The sequence below is a fragment of the Panthera pardus genome, unplaced genomic scaffold (assembly GCF_024362965.1).
Source record: "Panthera pardus isolate Hobbes unplaced genomic scaffold, ASM2436296v1 HiC_scaffold_15, whole genome shotgun sequence".
Lineage (NCBI taxonomy): Eukaryota > Metazoa > Chordata > Mammalia > Carnivora > Felidae > Panthera > Panthera pardus.
Genome location: NW_026526710.1, coordinates 60682800 through 60702429, shown reverse-complemented (window position 1 = coordinate 60702429; position 19630 = coordinate 60682800). Strand labels below are relative to the sequence as shown.

At 42.3% G+C, this 19630-nt stretch overlaps 1 protein-coding gene across 1 annotated transcript in view; it reads left to right on the top strand.

The window, feature by feature from the left end:
* The window catches only part of EPG5 (ectopic P-granules 5 autophagy tethering factor), a 106299-nt gene that overhangs the window by 9043 nt on the left and 77626 nt on the right, over positions 1-19630 (top strand). Inside the window, exons 2-10 of the mRNA XM_019464163.2 lie at positions 1681-2625; positions 3866-4103; positions 5574-5710; positions 6595-6702; positions 7616-7689; positions 9607-9712; positions 11995-12109; positions 12483-12633; positions 15879-16034. Of these exons, the coding sequence (XP_019319708.2) occupies positions 1681-2625; positions 3866-4103; positions 5574-5710; positions 6595-6702; positions 7616-7689; positions 9607-9712; positions 11995-12109; positions 12483-12633; positions 15879-16034 (2030 nt within the window). The remainder of the gene's footprint in view (positions 1-1680; positions 2626-3865; positions 4104-5573; positions 5711-6594; positions 6703-7615; positions 7690-9606; positions 9713-11994; positions 12110-12482; positions 12634-15878; positions 16035-19630) is intronic.

Sequence of the window (19630 nt, the reverse complement as noted above, 5' to 3'; positions counted from 1 at the left end):
TCTTTAATCACCACTTGTAAATGTTTGGTAGCCCTATTCATTACCAGCAAGATGACCTCAAATTCCATTTCAAAAACATTTATCTTTTCTTCCTAATATTAGGTACATGTAAACATCTTACATTTTTGGTTATTTACTCACCAACTTTTTTTTTTTTTTTTTGCTGAACATTTGCTGGATGGCACAATCCAGAATCACTGATAACTTGTGTAACTGTCAGGTTTGTCTTCCTTACAGTTTCACGGTGAAAGGGGAGTATTTGATTCAGTCATTTTTCCAGTTTGTTTGAGTGTAACAGTTTTATTTAAGTAATTTTCCTGTAATTTTTTCTTCTTTATCATCATGTTTTCCAATGTGTCTAGTTTGTTAGTGCCTGAAAATTTTTTAAAACCATAATTCATTTTATTGCATTTTTTAATGGTTCATTTTCTGTTTTTTTTTTGTTGTTGTTTGTTTCGTTTTGTTTTTTGGAGTTAATTTTGGACTTCACAGAAAGTTGTAAATATAATACAGAGAGTTCCATATACCCTTCATGCAGCTTTATGTTATCATCTCACATAATCATAAATTCTATGGTCCAGAATGTTTATCAGAACCAAGGAATTAATTTTGGTACAATACTATTAACTAAAATATAGAATTTATTTGGATTTCAGCAGTTTTCCTACTAATGTTCTTTTTCTGTTCCAGGGTCCAATCCAGGATCCTACATGGCATTTAGTTGTCCTGTCTCTGTTGTTTCCTCCCATCTCTTGATAGTTCCTCAGTCTTTTCTTTGATGACCGTAACAATTCTGTTGTTTTGTAGACTGTTCCTTAATTTGAGTTTTTATCTGGTGTTTTTTATGATCATATTGAGGTTATACGTTATTGGAAAGGCTACTGAAGAAGTGATAGGCCTTCTCAGAACATCACATGGGGATGTGCTACTGGTGATGTTATCCTTGATCACGGGTTAAGGTATTAACCTGCCAGAATTCTCCGCTGAACCTTACTATTTCCCCCTATGTAATTACTAAATATTTAGGACATATTGTGATGCTCTGCAGCTGTCTTGTTTCTGCTTACATTTTCACTCACTCTAGCATCCATTAGTAGATCTTGCCTGCGACAGTTATTATCATAGTGTTGTAATGTGAATTTTCTGTTTTTCTCATTTCACCTACATTTATTGATTGAAATTCTTTAAGAAGGAAGTCATTTTTTGTCCATTTACGTTTATTTTATCCCATGGGTTATAATCTAATCCTGTAGTTACTTATTTTATTGCTCAAGGTATTTGACTTTTTCCGTGCTCAAGGTATGGGTTTTCTGTGACTATGTGAAGATGAAGGTAAATCTATTGAGGCCTCAGCTACTTGGAAACTGTTCTGTTTCACTTGACCTCTAGCAGAATGGAGAACAACCTAATTAAAACTTTCCTCCTCTGTCCTCGAATCATAATTTGCTGCTTATTTTGATGTCTTTCTCTTTTGGGATTATACTAGTGAGTCTCCCAAGTTTACTGTAGGCAAAATTGATTAATAGGAAACATGAAACACATCGCTCATGAAGTTTATTTAGGTTCCATTTTCTACATTATAAAATTTAGATTTTATATACAATTTAAGAATTTCTTATGTTTAAATCATCAATTGTTGCTATATTACAAATTAATTCACATTATAAATCTTGTTTTTAGGAAAAGAAAAAATCTGAACCCCTTCAGAGGGAAGAATCTGATGAAGTCTCCCTTCCAAAAACCTCCAGAGAGCTGGAAATTTCTGCTCCAGCTTGTGAATTCAAAGGAGACTGTCTGAAGGTGTTAACTGATTCTCAGCTCCAGAATGCTGCCAGTGGACACAACGAGAGTGAAATGTTTGATGTACCACTCACCTCCTTAACTATAAGCAACGAAGGGTCCCTGACATGGAACACAGAGACCTCAAAGGAAGGGGAGGAGGTCAGAGCCTGTGCTGGGGACGATGCCGTGAAGCCCAAGGTCGACCCTGGAGACAGTGCCGGAATCAAAGTAGAAACCCCCAAGAACTTTACAGAAGCAGAGGGAAATACATTGATACAATGTGGACCTTCTGAAAGCCCCTTGCAACCTGATTTTTTTCATACTCAGCAAGAAATGGAAAATTTACAGGTCAGAGAAACTCTGAAAAAGAAAGAAGACAAACAAGCCTTGGGTCTTTCTCCAGAGGTGCTACAAAATGTTGGCTTGCAGAGTTCTTGTGAAGCCAAAGACATTTTTCAGCCACCTAGAGTGAAAAGACTGTATCCCCAGCTGCCAGCTGAAATTGCTGGAGAAGTACCAGCTTTGGTGGCAGTGAAACCCTCGTTCCGCAGCGAGCGACTGTACCCCGAGCTCCCATCCCAACCAGAACTGGTACCATTTACTAAAGAACAGCTAAAAATCTTTGAGCCTGGTTCGTGGCTGGAAAATGTTGAGTCGTATTTAGAAGAGTTTGACAGCATGGCTCATCAGGACAGGCACGAATTTTATGAGTTGCTATTGAACTACTCCCGATGTAGGAAGCAGCTGCTGCTGGCTGAAGCTGAGCTCCTTGCTCTGACGTCTGATTGCCAAAATGCGAAAAGTCGACTATGGCACTTTAAGGAGGAACAGTTGTCTGTGCAGGTATTTTGACTATTTCAGGAGCCTGAGGGATTTGCAGTGGAGGTGCTCTTCTCGTGAGGCCATCCAGGTCTGGAGTATGCTTATACTAACGCTTGACCCTGACCTAGCCCAGAGTAGTACAGTGGAGGAGTCACAAAGTCAGATGCCTGCAGGGGCCAGGCAGGTGACCTAGAGAAGTGAAGTGGGCTGAGCGGGATGGTGGTCACTGGGCTCATGCCCAGTGGTCTGGGCTCATGCCTGGCCCAGCAGGGGCAGCTGCTCTTAATTCCTTGCTGATTGTTGCTTTGAGGCTGTGTGGTCCCGCATTGCCACGTCTTTTCAATTCCTAAGAAGAGCTGGAAATCCGGATTTTTATGGGCGGGATCCTGAAATGTAAATGTTGGCAACAAAATACAGAGTAGAGGACAAGCAAGTCATGTCTCCAGGTCAGATCCAGCCTGTGGACCATTTACTTTGTAGCCTTGGGCATAATGCCAGGAATATCCAATAGGTGGAGAGTGTCAAGGAGAGCATGATCCATGGAATAAGCTTGAGACGTGATGAGGAAACAGGGAAGGCAATCAGATATGGCTGTATGCAGGCCAAGGTGACCATTAGGAAAGCCATTCCATAGTGGCCTGGGAAGGATGGCAAGGAAGAGAAAGCCACTCTTGGCAAGTTTGGCAGTGAAGGGAAGCCAGAGATGCCAAGGAGAAATAATGTGCTTTTCCCCCGTCCTTAATCCTTATTTATTGGGAGACTCGTGTATCTCTCTTTGTAGATAGAAAGGAGTCTGTGGAGAGGGGAACATTTGAAAATACTAAAAAGGAGGATAGAATCAAGAACACAGCTGAAGGTGTTAGTATTGGAAAGGAGAGGAATTTCTTTTGAGCAGAGGGTAGATACAGAGATATTTTGAAGTCCCTTAAAGTTGTGGAGATATCACATTATCTTCAGTGTTTGCAAAGTAGAAGGTAAGATTATCAATCATGAGAGTCTTAGGGGCAAGTTTTATTATTTTTTTCTGAGGGTTTGTTTTTCCTTCTTGGACCTTGTGATGCTTTACAATTGGCATTATACTTCTCGGCACCTGATTATATATTTGATTTATTCTTCTCTATGTGGCGGTACTGTCCCCTCACCATGATTTATAAGCTCTTTGAAGGTGGTACTGAGCCAATGCATCATATGCCTGCAGCCTGATTATTTCAAGTGCAAAGAGTTAACTGGTTTCCTATTTTCCCCTTTTGTCCACCGCTAGGGTATCTGTGCAGATCAAGTGAAAGTTTCTGGCTATCATCGCTACCAAAGAGTAGAGATGAATGAAAATGCACTGGGGGAGCTAAAGAAGCTATTTGATGCCAAATCTGAGCACCTCCACCAGACCCTCGCTCTGCATTCGTATACCTCTGTGCTCTCAAAGTTGCAAGTGGAGTCTTACATTTATGCCTTACTCAATAGTTCAGCTGTTCTGAGATCTTTAGCAGTTCAAGGCCGAGGTAGGTGAATAATCAAAGTCTCACTCTTTCTTGTGATCTGCAAGGAAAAAAAGAATTGAGGGGTTGGTTGAATTGTGCCCTAATTGGTATTAGAAGGGAACATTTGTGCTGTTTTACCTTGTCTTTCCCAAAGCAGGATGGAGGTCTGCCTTAGTAACATTTCTTGGGAGCTATGCCAGGTCTCCCTTCCCTGGGGCTGTTAGTCTGTGCTTCTCTGGGAAGCCAGAGAGCTTGCTTTTTATCATTAATGCCCCTTACTGTCCTATTTATGTGCTTCTTAACCAAGTCAAATTCAAATGCAGTTTTTGATTGTAAAACTGATACTCAGCATACTTTTTCATCCTCTGTCTGTTGTACTTTATTTTTGCTTGTCTGGTTTGTTGGGCTGTTTTATATAACTTTCTTCAGAGGATGTATAATGTTCTGCATTTTTCATCATATTTGGGTTTTACAAGACTAGCTTTGATTGTGTCATGTATTAAGTATGAATTAGCTAATTGAATTATGCAATTTTTATTTCTAGGGGAGATATTAGGATTATTTAAAGTAAAAAAAATCCTTCCCCCTCATTGATTTCATAACTAATCTAAGAGCTGGGGTTAGACCAGAGGTCTGCTGCTTTTTAAATAAAAAATAGATTTTGATGAAGTTGGTTTTCCCTTTGTAATACTTCACAACATTAAATACAGTTTTGGATTACATATTTAGTAGAGAGAATTAAAAAATTTTTTTTTAACATTTATTTATTTTTGAGAGACAGAGAGAGACAGAGCATGAGCAGGGGAGGGGCAGAGAGAAAAGGAGACACAGAATCCGAAGCAGTCTCCAGGCTCTGAGCAAGCTGTCAGCACAGAGCCTGATGTGGGGCTAGAACCCATGAACCATGAGATTATGACCTGAGCTGAAGTTAGATACTCAACCAACTGAGCCACACAGGCACCCTGAAATTCAGATTTTCAAAGAAGTTTCATTTATTTAAGTGATCTTTGCACCTAGCATGGGGCTCAAACTCACAAACCCAGAATCATGAGTCGCATACTCTTCTGACTGAGCTAGCCAAGTGCCCCAAAATTCAGATATATATATGTATATATATATTTTTTAATTTTTTTAAAGTTTATTTATTATTTATTTTGAAAGAGACAAAGCACAGGCAGGGGAGGGGCAGAGAAGGAGGGGGACAGATATCTGAAACGGGTTCTGTGCTGACAGCAGGGCCCGACGTGGGGCTTGAAGTCACAAACGTGAAATTGTGACCTGAGCCAAAGTCAGACACTTAACCACCTGAGCCACCCACGTGCCCCAAATTGAGATATTTCTGATGCAGTTTTTTCTCCTTTGGATTTTTATCTGAACTAAATATTTTGAGACGTTATTTATTTATTTATTTATTTATTTATTGAGACACTAAAAATTCTCCCCAAAACACCACTTATATGGGGCTCATTTAATCCTCTTTTTAATTTATAGCTGGCAAACAGACTGAAAGCTTTCCCTCTGATCTGTGTCAACTAAAGGAGTGCATTAGTGTCTTATTCATGTTCACCAGGAGGGTTAATGAAGATACTCAGTTCCATGACGATATTCTTCTCTGGCTGCAGAGATTGGTAAGGAAACAGATAATTGAAGAATTATCTCTTATTGTAGTTCTTTTTTTCAACAGCTTCTTCAGCTAATTCATTTAATACGTTAATTAGTGACATTTTCTTTGTTCATGACACATGGAAATAAGTTATACTTACCTAGTGTGTTATTAAGCACGAAGTGTTTTTCTTTCTAATATAGTTTAAGCTAAATAATCTTGGGGCTTCATCCTTGGGAAGAAATGGAAATGTGGGAAGCATGGTAAAGCAAAGATTAGATACGTATTTAATATAGGCCGCTGCTCTGAAAACTTCCATGTCATTTAGTTTTATCATCTTATGTTTGATGTTGCATTAAAAGATTAAGAGAAAAAAGACAGGTGTCAGGATTTGGGAAACTTAAGAAAGATGTTAAGTGTAGTAGCGAAGGAAGCTTCTTTGTCTAGTGGTTTTCAGTGGGGCTGCCTTGGGTGTTTTTTTAATTTTCATGCTAGAGTTCTTACATATGTGGTAAGATCCCAAGCATACTTACTTGGATTTGAGAATCTGTTACAAACTGAGACTACATTAAACTACTTGGCTTGTATCTATTCACATGTGGCCAGGAACATCGGGAATTTGTCTTTTGCCAGATAATTAAAATTGGGTTGCAGGAAAATACTTAGGATATTTTGATCGTAGTACTCATGGGTTCATAGGCCTCTGTGTGTCTCTGTGGTAGAAAGTCACCTGTTCATAGTGTATCTTTGGGTATGTACTACATGTATGCTATATGGGTATATATGAGTGTAGTCTCTGGTTATTCTTCTGAAAGATTCACGTATTTCAGCATTGGCTAAGTGACTTACTAGACCCTTAGGTACATTTTTCTTCTTAAATAGTGAAACTCTATGTTCTTTCCTGTTCAGGTATCAGTGTTACAAAGAGTTGGCTGTCCTGGAGATCACTTCTTCCTTTTAAACCATATTCTTCGATGCCCGGCAGGTGTTAGTAAATGGGCTGTTCCTTTCATCCAGGTATGATGAATGGTTGTCTAATTTTGAGTGGGATGAGAGAGATTTTGTTAAACATTTTTTCCTGAAGAAATTGCTTTTTTTCCCTTAAAAAAGCTATTTAAAAATATTAATATTTAAAATAAAAATTTTAAAATACATCTATATATATATTCGTATATTCATAGGAGTTTTTATGCTGAAACTTCTTGAGCCACCCTAATTGATGAAATTAAGACAGAATTATAAGAGTTCCCTTGTAGTCTGGCTTGGTAGGTTTAGTAGTATTTAATTTTGTAAAATTTCTGTGCAGGAAGGCTCACTAGGACTTTTTTGGTAATACTCAACACAGCTTTGTAAATTAATCCATCTCAGTTGGTACAGACGAGGCAGACACCTTGAGCATCTCAGTTCTTTAATACTAGCAGAGATCCGCATCTGTGTGATGATCAACTCTCAAATAATCACCTTCAGTGTTGATTACGTGGTTCATGGTTTCCCCTCTCTGTTGCTTGCCTTTGGGTTGTTCTGTTACTCACAGCAACCACTCAGATGGGTAGAAGCCAAGTGCATGCCAAATTCAACTTCTCCACATTACATTTCCTTCAGTATTTCTGGTGGTGAGAAGTTTGAATCGTTTTGGGTAGAAGGAAGATTTTTTGTTTTGTTCTCTCTTTGGATTAAAACAGCAGCATTGTCCTGCATCTTGTCTGGTTACAGTGGTCGAAGGACAGTGCTTAGCGAGCGCTGCTCTTGGAGGACAGCTGACTTCAGTACTGCCAGGTAGCCCGCCAGCTGCGCTCTGCTCTTGTGGATTCGGCGCGAGTCCATCTTTGTTTTCATAACCGCTCCCTTTGTCAGGATGCTGGTGAACTAAGAACGTGGAAACTCGGGTTGTTGGTTTTCTACAGTATGCTTTTTCCTTTTCTGATTTCAGATCAAAGTGTTGAATAACCCGTCAGGGGTCTTTCATTTTATGCAGTCCCTTGCTCTGCTAATGTCGCCTGTCAAGTAAGTGTGGAAGAGCTTTATGAAGTAGAAATTGAAATGCTTCTTTCTACCAAAGGATTGGCTTCCTAAACTGCTCAGATCCAAAGAACTGCTAAGGGAAGAGTCAGCATTCCAGAATTTAATGTTGTGGATTTTCTTTGGGTTGGATACCCTTTGTCCCCAGGTGACCTTTTTAACTGCTTATGTATAAACAATTAAGCTTTTCTGGGTGCCCCTTTTTAGTGGGTTTGCCTCTCCTATCATATATGTCATTGTGAAAGGTGCTGTGGGGAGATCGGAAAAATCATCTTTTCCTTAAAAGAAGACATTTAGAGTCAGAGAGGGAAAAGCACAAATTGCCAAGCTGCGATTGGCACACTAGCACTGAAGAGGCTGAAGAGAGGAGGGTGGAGCCATGGAAGAAGGTTCTAGGTGCATGAGCTGGATTGCAAGAATGGGGCAGATCTCAGCAGGAGTGAAGGAGCAGGCAGTGCTCTGGCAGTGGGGAGAACAGGCAGTGGCCCCAAGCACAGGTACAGATGGCTGTGCAGAGGACAGGCAGGAGATCAGTGTGGCTGGAGTGAAGGACTGTGTGGGGGATGGTCAGACAGATGAATAACCACGGTGACTTGGATTATAGAAAGGTTTGACATTAAGACAGAGGAATCTAGAATTGATATGGTCTGGGCCTGGCAGCAGTTGAGGACTTTAGAACAAAGGTAAAAGTCGTATCAAGGAAGGTTAGGATTGACTGAAGGCAGAAGAAGATGTGCTTCTGCTTAACTGAATTACAGGTGCAGACTTTTGGCTCTCTTGGCTCTGGATCCTAACTCACCATCCGGAGGACACTTAACTGGGGAAAAAGGCACAGTCTGTCTCGGTGACCTTGAACAATGTTACTACCACTTGCTCTTGGTCCTAGAAAGCCTGTCTGCCTCAGAGCCTGAGGTGGGATCATGGTGGTGGGAAAAAGAAGGAGGGGTACCTAAGGTCATCTTCCCAGAAAGGGATTAAGTAGCTGGCTGAATAAGGAAATGGTGGGAAAGGGGTGGTTCTGACATAACCCTGTAGATGTCTGAGCCTGACTGACTGTGAGGGCACTGGTGCTGATAGACCCAAAAGACAAAGGAGAGCCGTTTCATAAGGAGAAATGTCTGAGGTCATTGGGGGCCTACAAGTGACAGATACCAGTGGACATTTGGGGCTTCAGGACTGGAGCTCCTCAGGTTGGAAGGGCAGCAGTGGACCTATAGAGCTGGAAGTCATAGGAGAAAGTTTCTGTAACAGGAGGGAATGGATGAATTTTTCAGGGTCAGGTCAGAGGGGAAGGAACAGGGGGCTGAGAACCGTGTTGTGGTCCAAGAGGAAAAACTTCTCTAGTTATACCTGCTCCTCAGATCTAGCCAACACCTTGTGAAGTCTGGCTGGCAGGAATTCTCTCCAGTTCTGTCTGCCTGGGTACAGGGGGGCTTCTGCAACATGTGGTAGATATGATTTTGACTTAATGTTTTTGCATTAGATGTACTCTTTTGCCCTATACAAGCTTCTGAGTTACCTGCAGATTGTCCTTTTTTTATTCAGTAAAGCATGGTTCCTAAAATCGTGTACCTGGCAACACTTGGCAGGCCTGGCTCGAGTTAAGGTACCGCCACGGTCCGTACGTGTCAAGGTCCCAGGGAGTGTGGGGGCTGTGCCGGCATAACCGCACTCCTGCAGTGACTCGTCATGACTAATTCAGAGTGGTGGAGGTCTCCGCCCCCAATTAGTAAGCTTTTAGCTTCCCTGAGTTTTAGCCAGTTCTTATTTCTTGTTTACTACTTTAAGCCATTTGAAGACTGGATGGATGGCTGACTCTTCTCTAGGGTGAGTAGATGATCCAGAGTGTGTGCATGTGGGCTTTCTGCGTTTATGTGATGGATGATTTCCCTTGTCCTTTAGAAATCGAGCAGAGTTCCTGTGCCACATGAAGCCCAGTGAGCCAAAGCCATCCTCCTCGGGGCCTGCATCTGGGACCTGGACACTAGTAGATGAGGGAGGAGAAGAGGTAATTTGTCATGTCTGCATTATTTTGGTTAATCATTTTTAAGCTTCTCTTATGTGCCATGCATTGTTTCAAGCACTTTTCACATAGCATCGCATTGACTTCTCCCAGTAGCCACAGGAGGCAGGTACTGATGGGATCCCCACTTTACAGATGAGAAAACTGAGGTGCAGGGGGTGAAGGATTTTTCCCAGATCATGAGGTCATTAAATGGTGGCGCCTCTAGAGCCTGTGTTCTGAACCAGTGTGCTATGTTGACGCCTGTGTGTAAAATATCTTCCTCTTCAGCTGGGAGAATTTGGAACCTGGGAATATTTTCATACTCTATAAAATTTGCATTAGGATTTTCTTTTATGTAGTGACAAGTTTCTGGACTGGGAGCCGGGGCTTACCGAGGTTCTTCCTTTAACTGTTACAAATACTTCTCATCCAGATCTTCTCATTTGAAAAGTAGAAGATAGTTCTTTATTCGTGATGAGGATTGAGTGATCAAAATCTAGTTTCTCAAGATAATACTTGTTGATTTTTCTTTTTGCTGTATACAGGGTTAGTGTATTTGTAAGGGGTTCTCCCTCCAGCTAGTTATCAGCCCTGGTGCTTTTTTATGGTCCACATCCTGATTTGATGTGCTGTCCAGGATGGCCAGGGACCAGATGTACTGAGACTCCTTCTTTTTAAAAGGAGTTGACAGATCACAACAGACAGTTCTCAGAATGACAGCCATGGCAGGTGTGGGGATCATGTCTGTATTTACCCAAGTGCTCATTCAGGAATGGGAAGCCCCTTCACACTCTTCTTAGTCTTTAGACATCTTTGCTAGAGACTGAACAGTCACCTTGAAGAGAGTCTCTCAGGAGCTGGTGCAAATCGGTCTTTTAAAGATTGTGGTGGAACCGTTTTTTTTTCCCCCAAGAGTGTTCTCCCCTGAGAGAGAAGTCTTTTCTGTGGTAGGTTTCCTGCATTTACTCCCAGAAACAGATAATGATTGAGGACCCTGCAGTGGTGCCTGGCTGCTGGTTAGCACTCACTGATTGTTGAGTGAATTCCAGAACTGGGGGAGTAGATGAGAGGGTTGAGAGTGCTGTTGGCTCTATAAAGGCTGTGGGGAGGAAGGCACGCCAGATCCGCCACATCAGTGGTTGGTTGACGCTGGCTGCCTATTGCAGCTGCCTTGGCAACTTGAAACTCTTGCCCAGGCCCCTGGCCAGACATCCAAGTGCTTAAAGGCCTCCTTGGTGATTCTAAAATACAGCCAGAGCTGAGAGCTACTGCTAGTAGAGCTGAGGCTTGCTTGTTAGCCATTTAGGACCTAGAATGGAGGGGGAAATGAGTGGCTTGGGAAATTACGAATGAATTACATTAGTCCCTTGCTGAAGTTGAGTGAGAATCCTCGGGATCTCTGCATTTTTCACAGCGTTCCCTTTTGAGTGTAGCATATCTTAGGACACAGATCAGCTTGATTTCTTTTTTTATTTATTTATTTATTTATTTATTTTTTATTTTTGGGACAGACAGAGAGAGACAGAGCATGAATGGGGGAGGGGCAGAGAGAGAGGGAGACACAGAATCGGAAACAGGCTCCAGGCTCCGAGCCATCAGCCCAGAGCCTGACGCGGGGCTCGAACTCACGGACCTCACGGACCGCGAGATCGTGACCTGGCTGAAGTCGGACGCTTAACCGACTGCGCCACCCAGGCGCCCCAGATCAGCTTGATTTCTAAGTGACTTTCGTGCCGTGTGTCAAACAAGAACCTCAAAGGCTTTGTCTGTGGAATTGCTACATATGACCTGTTACTCTCTCCTGCTCTGGCAGCACCGCCTGACAACGGAGCCTCAGTTATCTATGGCAGATACAGAAATTGCTTCGCTGTAAGGCAGTTAAGTACTACAGTAGGCCTTGATTTGGGGGCAGGAGACCTGTAGCTAAAATAACTGGGACTCAGTATGTGGCTCTTTAATTGATGTTGTCAAAGCAGTGAGCTTTATAGTAAGATTCTCTACTCTAGAAGAACTTTTTTGGTTTAAATCTTCTTTGGGACGGAGATTTTGTGAGAGCAGTTTCGGCCACTGAAGGACGGACGTGACCCAGATGCACATAAAATTGTGCTTGCAATTTCGGGGGGTTTACAGCCCATCTGTGGAACTGATGCTGGGAGGGGAAGTCCATGAAGACACATGGTCCATGATGCACCACTCATGCCTGTGATAATTTAGCTCCTGTTGACTCTAGAGCACGGTGCGTTCTCATCAAATCAGCTGACGTGATTGTGCATCTTTTCCCTTAGGATGAAGACCCTGAGACCAGTTGGCTGCTTCTTAATGAAGATGACTTGGTTATCCTTTTATCACAGTTTCCATTTCATGAGCTCTTTCAACATCTTCTTGGGTTTAAAGCAAAAGGTAGACTGATTTCTTTTGTCCTATGTAAAATGTGGTTCCTGATTCAGGTTCCCCTGTGCCAAGTACTGAACAGAGTTGGTTGCATCAGACCTCAGTGAGATTTCCTTCCTTTCTCTGGTGCTTGTGATTTCCCACTTAGTGCTGAAATGCAGAGAGGTCACCTAGCTTGCACATTGCCCAGCTTTCATAAATTGTTTTCATTTTGCACTTTGTCCCAGGTTTCCCATCTCCTGTTCACAGAGGAGCCAGAGCAACAGAGATTGTTATTTTTTCTGCCTTGGCTTAGTTTCCTCATTGAGGTATTTACGGTCGTATCCTTCAGTGTTTTTTGATAGCATTTATAATTTTTTCCTTTTTTCTGATTAACTTCTAGGTGATTATTTACCTGAAACAACAAGACCTCAAGAGATGATGAAAATGTTTGCGTTTGTTAACTCACTAGTGGAGCTTCTGGCTGTGGGGTTAGAAACGTTCAATAGAGCGCGCTATAGGCAGTTTGTGAAGCGGATTGGTTACATGATCAGGTAATACTGCCGTCGGTACATCTGTTTCTATTTGCTTTCGCCTTGGTCAGATGTAGATACTGCGAAATTGGGATGATGGACATTTTCGTGTACGCTTCACATCTGACTGATCGTAAAAGTAAGAATTTTTTTTTCACCACCTAGCAGGTGGGAATTCTGTAAATGCTTCCAGTCAGGATATTCGGTTAATTAACTCAGATTTAACTGGTTTGCTAGGTAATTGTCCTTAGAGTCAAGATCCTCAAAGCAGTTGCTGGGTTGAATGTGGCCAGAGAAACTGAATTTGGTCAAGGAAGATGAAGCCTCTTTCCTTTTCCTTTGCTCGCTCTTTTCCTTCTACCTCCCAGCCTTTGCCTGGGAATTGCCACCTAGTGGTGGAAGATTGGCAGCAGCTCTTTCGTGTCATTGTTTCCCTGTTTTCTCTTGTATTTATTCTTATTCTGATTTTGTGTTAAATACCATTTAAAGAAAGATGCAAAGACTTCATCAGCAGCCACTATATTTGAACTAGGGAAAGCATTATTTATTTGATTGAAAAATGAGTTTATGCTTTTATTATCAAGTACCAATAAATTTTGACAATATGTACTGCTTTTCATTGAATTAATTTTGTATCCTCTTTTCTGCATCATTAGTTTTTCTGTATTTACTGGGTCATTCCCGATAGCATATAAATATGCTGTTATTTCTTCCAACCACCCTTCTCTCCAAAAAAGCCCTCTAAAACTTCTCCCCCTCTTTGGTTTTGTTTCCAAAACAAAATAGATTGTAATTAATTTTAGATGTGTATCCATCTGCCTTGTAAAGCCAGGTAAATGATTATAGGATGTCCTGAAAGGCTGGAGGGTGCCTTTAAGGGCTTGAGACAGATGATGGACATGAGATGGTGGGAAGAGGGATGGCTGGTGACTTGGAGAGTAATTTCTTAAAAGCTAAAAACCTATCTACTTATTATCAGAAGTCCAGACATTTATTTGCTGATTCTGCTTGGTGTAAATAAGGTAAAATCTGTCCTTGGACTCATATACATGATGTAGGATTGAGTGCTCGTTATGTGCTGGGAATATACTTCCTCATTTTATTTTCTCAATGACTCTATAGGAGAGGCATTGTTATTATTGCTTTAAAGTCAGTATTCCCTCTTTATATTGTTTCTATGTAAATACTTACAGCTGATTATTGTAGCATATTATGACTATTCTTTCTTTGTTTTCCATCTGCTTACTTTTCTTTGTATCTATCACGGATTCTTCTCACATCTTCCAGCTGTAGCATACTTTCTACAAGGTCCCTTTCTTCAGGTCATCTGTTGGTTCCAGGTTTTTCCCTCCATTCTTGCCTGAATGCTCCACAATCAGGCTTCCCCCCACTACTACCCAAACAGCTGTTAGGAGTGACGGTTGCTATTGAACTTTGTTGTACTGATCCGGTGACCGATTCTGAGTCTTCTCCTCCTTTACATCTTTCCCATAGTTTACATGGCTTTCTCAGAGTTGCTCACTTTCTCCTTAAAACACTTTCTTTGCTTGGTTTCCAGGATCCCACATTCTCCTGGTTTCTCCTCCATTTTACCTGGCTGCTCATTTTCTGACTCTGGTCGTTTTCATCCTCACGTCCCAAACTTCTTGATGTTGGCGTGCCTCAGGGCTCATTTCTGGACCTCTTCTCTCCCATCTAAACTTGCTCCTGGGACCTCATCTGTTCTCATGTCTTTAAATACCACCTAAATACTGTTAGGATTGTCAGAGTTCTATTTCCAGCCCATGCCTCTCTCTTAACTCTTAAGCTTGTAAGTCCAGCTGCCAAGTCAGCACCTCTACTTGGGTGACTCATGAACATTGTAGTTTAATACACCCAATGGGCCTCCCTCTTCCCGCCTCCCACGCTGCTTCTCCGTGGCCTTCCCAGTTTCAGTAAGCAGCAGCTTCATTCTTCTGGTCGCTCTGGCCAGAACATTTGGTGTTATCCCTGACCTTTCACACCCCACATCCAGTCTAATGGCCAGTTCTGTCTACCTTCAAAACACCATCTGCCATCAAATCTAAGATGCCACCAATTCTGAAGATGCATTTATGTGTCTTTAAGAAAGAAAAAATGTTACCAAAATATGGCATGTTAGCAATTTAGTATACATTCCAATCGCAGGGATTGTGTGAAAGTGTGAAATGTTCATCCTCTTGAACCAATGAAACATGCTATGTCCAGAATCCAGCCGGAATTCTCACCTTCACTGATACGACTCTAGTTCATTCTTAGGTATTTCTCCCTAATTATAATTGTAATAGCCTCCTGACTTACCTTCCTGCTTTGCCTTGCTCTCCCCCCCCAGCTTATTCTCACAACAACCAGTGTTCCTGGTAAATGGTGAGTCAGTTCATGTCACTCCTTTGCTCCCAGTCCTGTTCAGAGTAAAAGCCAGAGTCCTCACAGTGACCTCCAGCAGCCTTCATGGTCTGGTTTCCTGTCACTTTTCTCATTTCCTCTCCAGCCAGTCTCCCTCTCACTTACCTTGCTTTTGCACACTGGCTGCCTTACTGTTCCTGCAACATGCTGACCACACCTTGGAACCTTCATTGGTGTTTCTTCTTTTTTATTTAAAAAAATTTTTTTTTAAATGTTTATTTTTGAGCGAGAGATTGAGAATGAGTGGGGCGGGGGTGGGGATCAGGGGGCAGGCAGAGACAGAGGGAGACACAGAATCCAAAGCAGGCTCCAGGCTCTAATCTGTCAGCACAGAGCCTGACGCGGGGCTCGAACTCACCAGCTGTGAGATCATGACCTGAGCCGAAGTTGGACACTTAACCGAATGAGCCACCCAGGCACCTGTGGTGTTTTTTCTTCTACCTGGGGATGCTCTTCCCTTAGATATCCCTGTGACTTCTTCCAATGTTTACTCACATGTTCCTCTTCAGTAAGGTCTTTCCTGCTCCCAACCAACCCCCTTAATCTGGCCAACTCCAGAGAAACATTATTCCTCTCTCCTATGTATTTTTCTCACTGTCACTGATAACTATGTGACAGACTATATTTCTCACTTTATTTTGTTTGTTGTCTGTTTGTCCTCCCATTAAATGTAAGTCTCATGATGGTAGTGTTTGTCCCCCCATTGAATTCTTTTCAAAACTTAGAAGGTAGTAGGTGTTCAGTAAATATATATGAATAAATTTGTGTTTCAAATGTAATATAAAGGTGTCAGGATTGAGTGCATTAACGAGAAGTGCCATATTGCCTGTCTTCACACTTAGGATGACCCTTGGTTATGTGAGTGACCATTGGGCACAGTTTGTGAGCCACAACCAAGGCTTGGGTTTGGCCCAGCAGCCCTACTCTGTGGAGAAACTACAGGTTGAATTTGATGAGCTATTTTTGAGAGCTGTCCTCCATGTGCTGAAAGCCAAAAGGTAAGGAGTATGATGGTAATTGTGGAGAAATGGCTCTCTGACTAGTGAGAAAGATTGGTGTGAAAGTCATCGACTGTAGTAGATGTCTTATTTTTTAATGTTTGTTTTTTTTTTTTACATTTATTTATTTTTGAGAAACAGAGTGAGAGAAAGCGTGAGCAGGGGAGGGGCAGAGAAAGAAGGAGATGCAGAATCCGAAGCAGGCTCCAGGCTCTGAGCAAGTGGTCAGCACAGAGCCTGATGTGGGGCTCAAACCCATGAACTGTGAGATCATGACCTGAGCTGAAGTCGGTCGCTCAACCGACTGAGCCACCCAGGCGCCCTTGTAGTAGATGTCTTATATAATGTCGAGGTGTATTTCATCTGCTTCTTATCTTGGGCAAATTCATGGGCTTTAGTGTCCTTATTTATAGTGGTGACTGAAATGTTCTTTCTTTAATGTTTCTTTCAATCTTAAAATAACCCAATTGTGATATCTCAGTTTTGCCACCCCTGAACTTTTGGGGTAGCCTAGAGCAAGGTATGAATTCTGTTTCACATCCACCTCAGTGCCTGAGTGAGGCAGAGTAGTGCACAGTGCAAATGATTTGCCAGTTTTATTGTTTCAGTTGTCCTACTTACTCTGAGGGTTTCAAGGTCTAGGATTCTTATGGGTCCTGGTCCCCTGTCCTGTCTGTGTAAATGCCGGCTTCTGATCATGTTGTCTTTGTCGCTGCTTATAGCCCGGTTACCCTTGAGGGTACCTCCTGCACTGTCTTCCCTGAGCTTCTGGCCGAGAGTAGGAGCAAGTTCTGCTAACAGCCCTGTGCCCTCTGCTGGGAGAGGTTTGCTGGCCTCCAGCTTCACTCAGTTAACTGCCAGCTCTTCCCCACCGTTGCCTTCTGAGCTATGCTCCCTCTTGCCATGGGTCTCTTAGCTTCAGCCCCGTATTTATTGCGTGTTGTGGAGGGGGTTTGAGTCTTGGCTATTTACTGTCACCTTGGGCAAGTCACCTAGTGTTCGTGTCCTCACTTTCTTCATTTGTAAAATGGAGAGGATGATGCTACCTGTTGTGTTGACCTCATGGACATGTTCCTAGGATGAAATGCAGTAATGTATGGAAATACTTTGTAAACCCTGAAGGACTTTTTAGATGATAAGTGGTGGTGGTTCTTTTGTGGTTTTAGATGAAGAATAGGATACGTGCTTGCTTAGAGAAATATCAGAATTCCTTGACTAAGTCTTAAGCACTTGTAGGCACTCAGAAGGCATGGTTCTAAGATGAATAGAATTTGGGCTTAGAAATTTATCTTTAGGTTATTCGTCATACATTCTGTGTTATCCATAAATTCGCTTGTCTCATGAGGTACACCAGATCCTGTGCAGAACCCGGCCGGGGGATCAGGAATAGCCTCCCATCTCTGCTCTCATCACTTATCCTTGCACCTGCTTAGCTGAGATGGAAAGTTCTCGCCATAGCTGCTAGCTCTTAGATTTTGAGCTGTGAACTGTCCTCTAGTATTATATCTGTAATTCACAAAGATGATAATCATTTTAAACTTTAAAATATCAAGAACTGTTACTCTTGAGTATAATTTCTTTTAGGAAAGAAATTATACGAGAATCAGATATTTAAAGCCATGATACTTAAATTTATTTGGCACTCCAATAGAAATTTCTGATGTGGTTATCCCCCAAAACAAACCCAAAAGATAGCCAAAGCCTAAGCCACTTACTGCATATCTGCCATGTGGGGAATTTTGTAGCCGGAAATACAGAGTTCTGTGATGACTTTTTAAAAAAAAATTTTTTTTTAATGTTTATTTAATTTTGAGAGAGAGGGGGAGACAGAGCGTGAGCAGGAGAGGGGCAGAAAGAGAGAGGAAGACACAGAATCCGAAGTAGGCTCTGGGTCCCAAGCTGTCAGCACAGAGCCCGACATGGGGCTCGAACCCACGAACCGTGAGATCATGACCTGAGCTGAAGTCGGATGCTTTGCCAACTGAGCCACCCAGGCGCCCCCTGTGATGACTTTTAAGGCCTCTGCAGTTTTCTCTCATTGTTTTGGGATAAGTTATACAAGAGTGTCAGGTCCTGTGTGAGGTGTTAGGATATTATTTAATTTTTTTTAATGTTTATTATTTTTTAGAGAGAGAGAGAGAGAGAGACAGAGACAGAGACAAAGAACAAGCAGGGGAGGGGCAGAGAGAGAGGGAGACACAGAATCGGAAGCAGACTCCAGGCTCTGAGCTGCCAGCACAGAGCCTGATGCAGGGCTCGAACTCAGAGGCTGAGAGATCATGACCTGAGCTGAAGTCGGCCGCTTAACCGACTGAGCCACCCAGGCACCCCTCGGATAATTATATAATAAGACAGAAGCTTGGCTCACCTGAAGTTACGGTTTCTTCAACCTTTGCTCAAGAGTCTAGCTGTTGCTTTTCAAATCTAGGTCAGTAGTGGTTTGGGTATAGATGTGGGTCAGGCATGCACAATTTAATACCTTTTTCTTGTTCTCTTAATAAGCCTTGTTTGTAATTGGACAATTTGTAGTTTTGCCCAAAATAAAGCAACCGTTTTGAGTGCCTCCCTGTTTTTTCCAAGATTTTTTTGATATAAAATTCACACCACAAAGTTTTAATAGCATTTAAAGATGCTATTGAGTGCTGATTGTTTTCAAGATACTGGCTTAGGTAGTGGATAATTAAAATACAAGACTCTAGGTTACATGGTGGTTTATTCAAAGATGATCAAAACCTGGTTTCTGCTTTCAAATTGTCATGGTTTGTATGTGTACGTAAATTACAGTAACTTGAGGCATTTCTCACTGTGTGGCTTGAGGAGCACCTGAGTCTGAGTCACCTGCGGTGACTATAGAATGTGCAAATTCTTGGGCCCCAACTGTGATCTACAAAATCAGGATCCTATAGGCAGGCCTTGAAATCTGCATTTTCCACTTTGTGGCTTTTTCTGCCCACTCCAGTGTGAGAACCACTGATAAAGGGTATGATGTTGCCAAAGTCAGGTGTGGACCAAATTCTGTGATAGTGCTGAGGAGGAAATCAGAGGAGGGCTTCACAAATGGATTGGTAGCTGCTTGCAGGTAATAGGTTCTTGCCAGGCTTGTCCAGGAATGGTCTGAACACAGCAAGGGCTCTGGTTAGAAACATGGGTCTGAGCTGTAAGTGCAGGCCTTTGAATGTGGGGCTTGAAGGGTTTGAATTTTATTCAGTGGTGAGTGGGGAGTCACCGGAGGGCTTTTGGTTCTCCTCCCACCCATGGCACACGTGTCTGTGTGTACACACATACCTGTACTTAAGCTCACACACGTACATCCACATCTAAGCAACCTGTCACCTAGGTCTTAATAAGATCTTTGGTTTAAAACACAGCTCTGCCTCTTACCACCCCTTCTGCGCCTTGGTAGCCTTATGTGTAAATTGGGGATAGTGTCAGTGATAGTTCTTGCCCGGGTCTTGTGAGGATGGAATGAGGTGATGTAGGGTGATTAGAACAGTACCTGGCACAGAGTAAGTGCTTTGTGAGCATTGCTGTTATTGCTATCCATCCTTGAGGTGTGGGTGACCGAAGCATGATAGCGAAATTGCTGTGCTGTGATT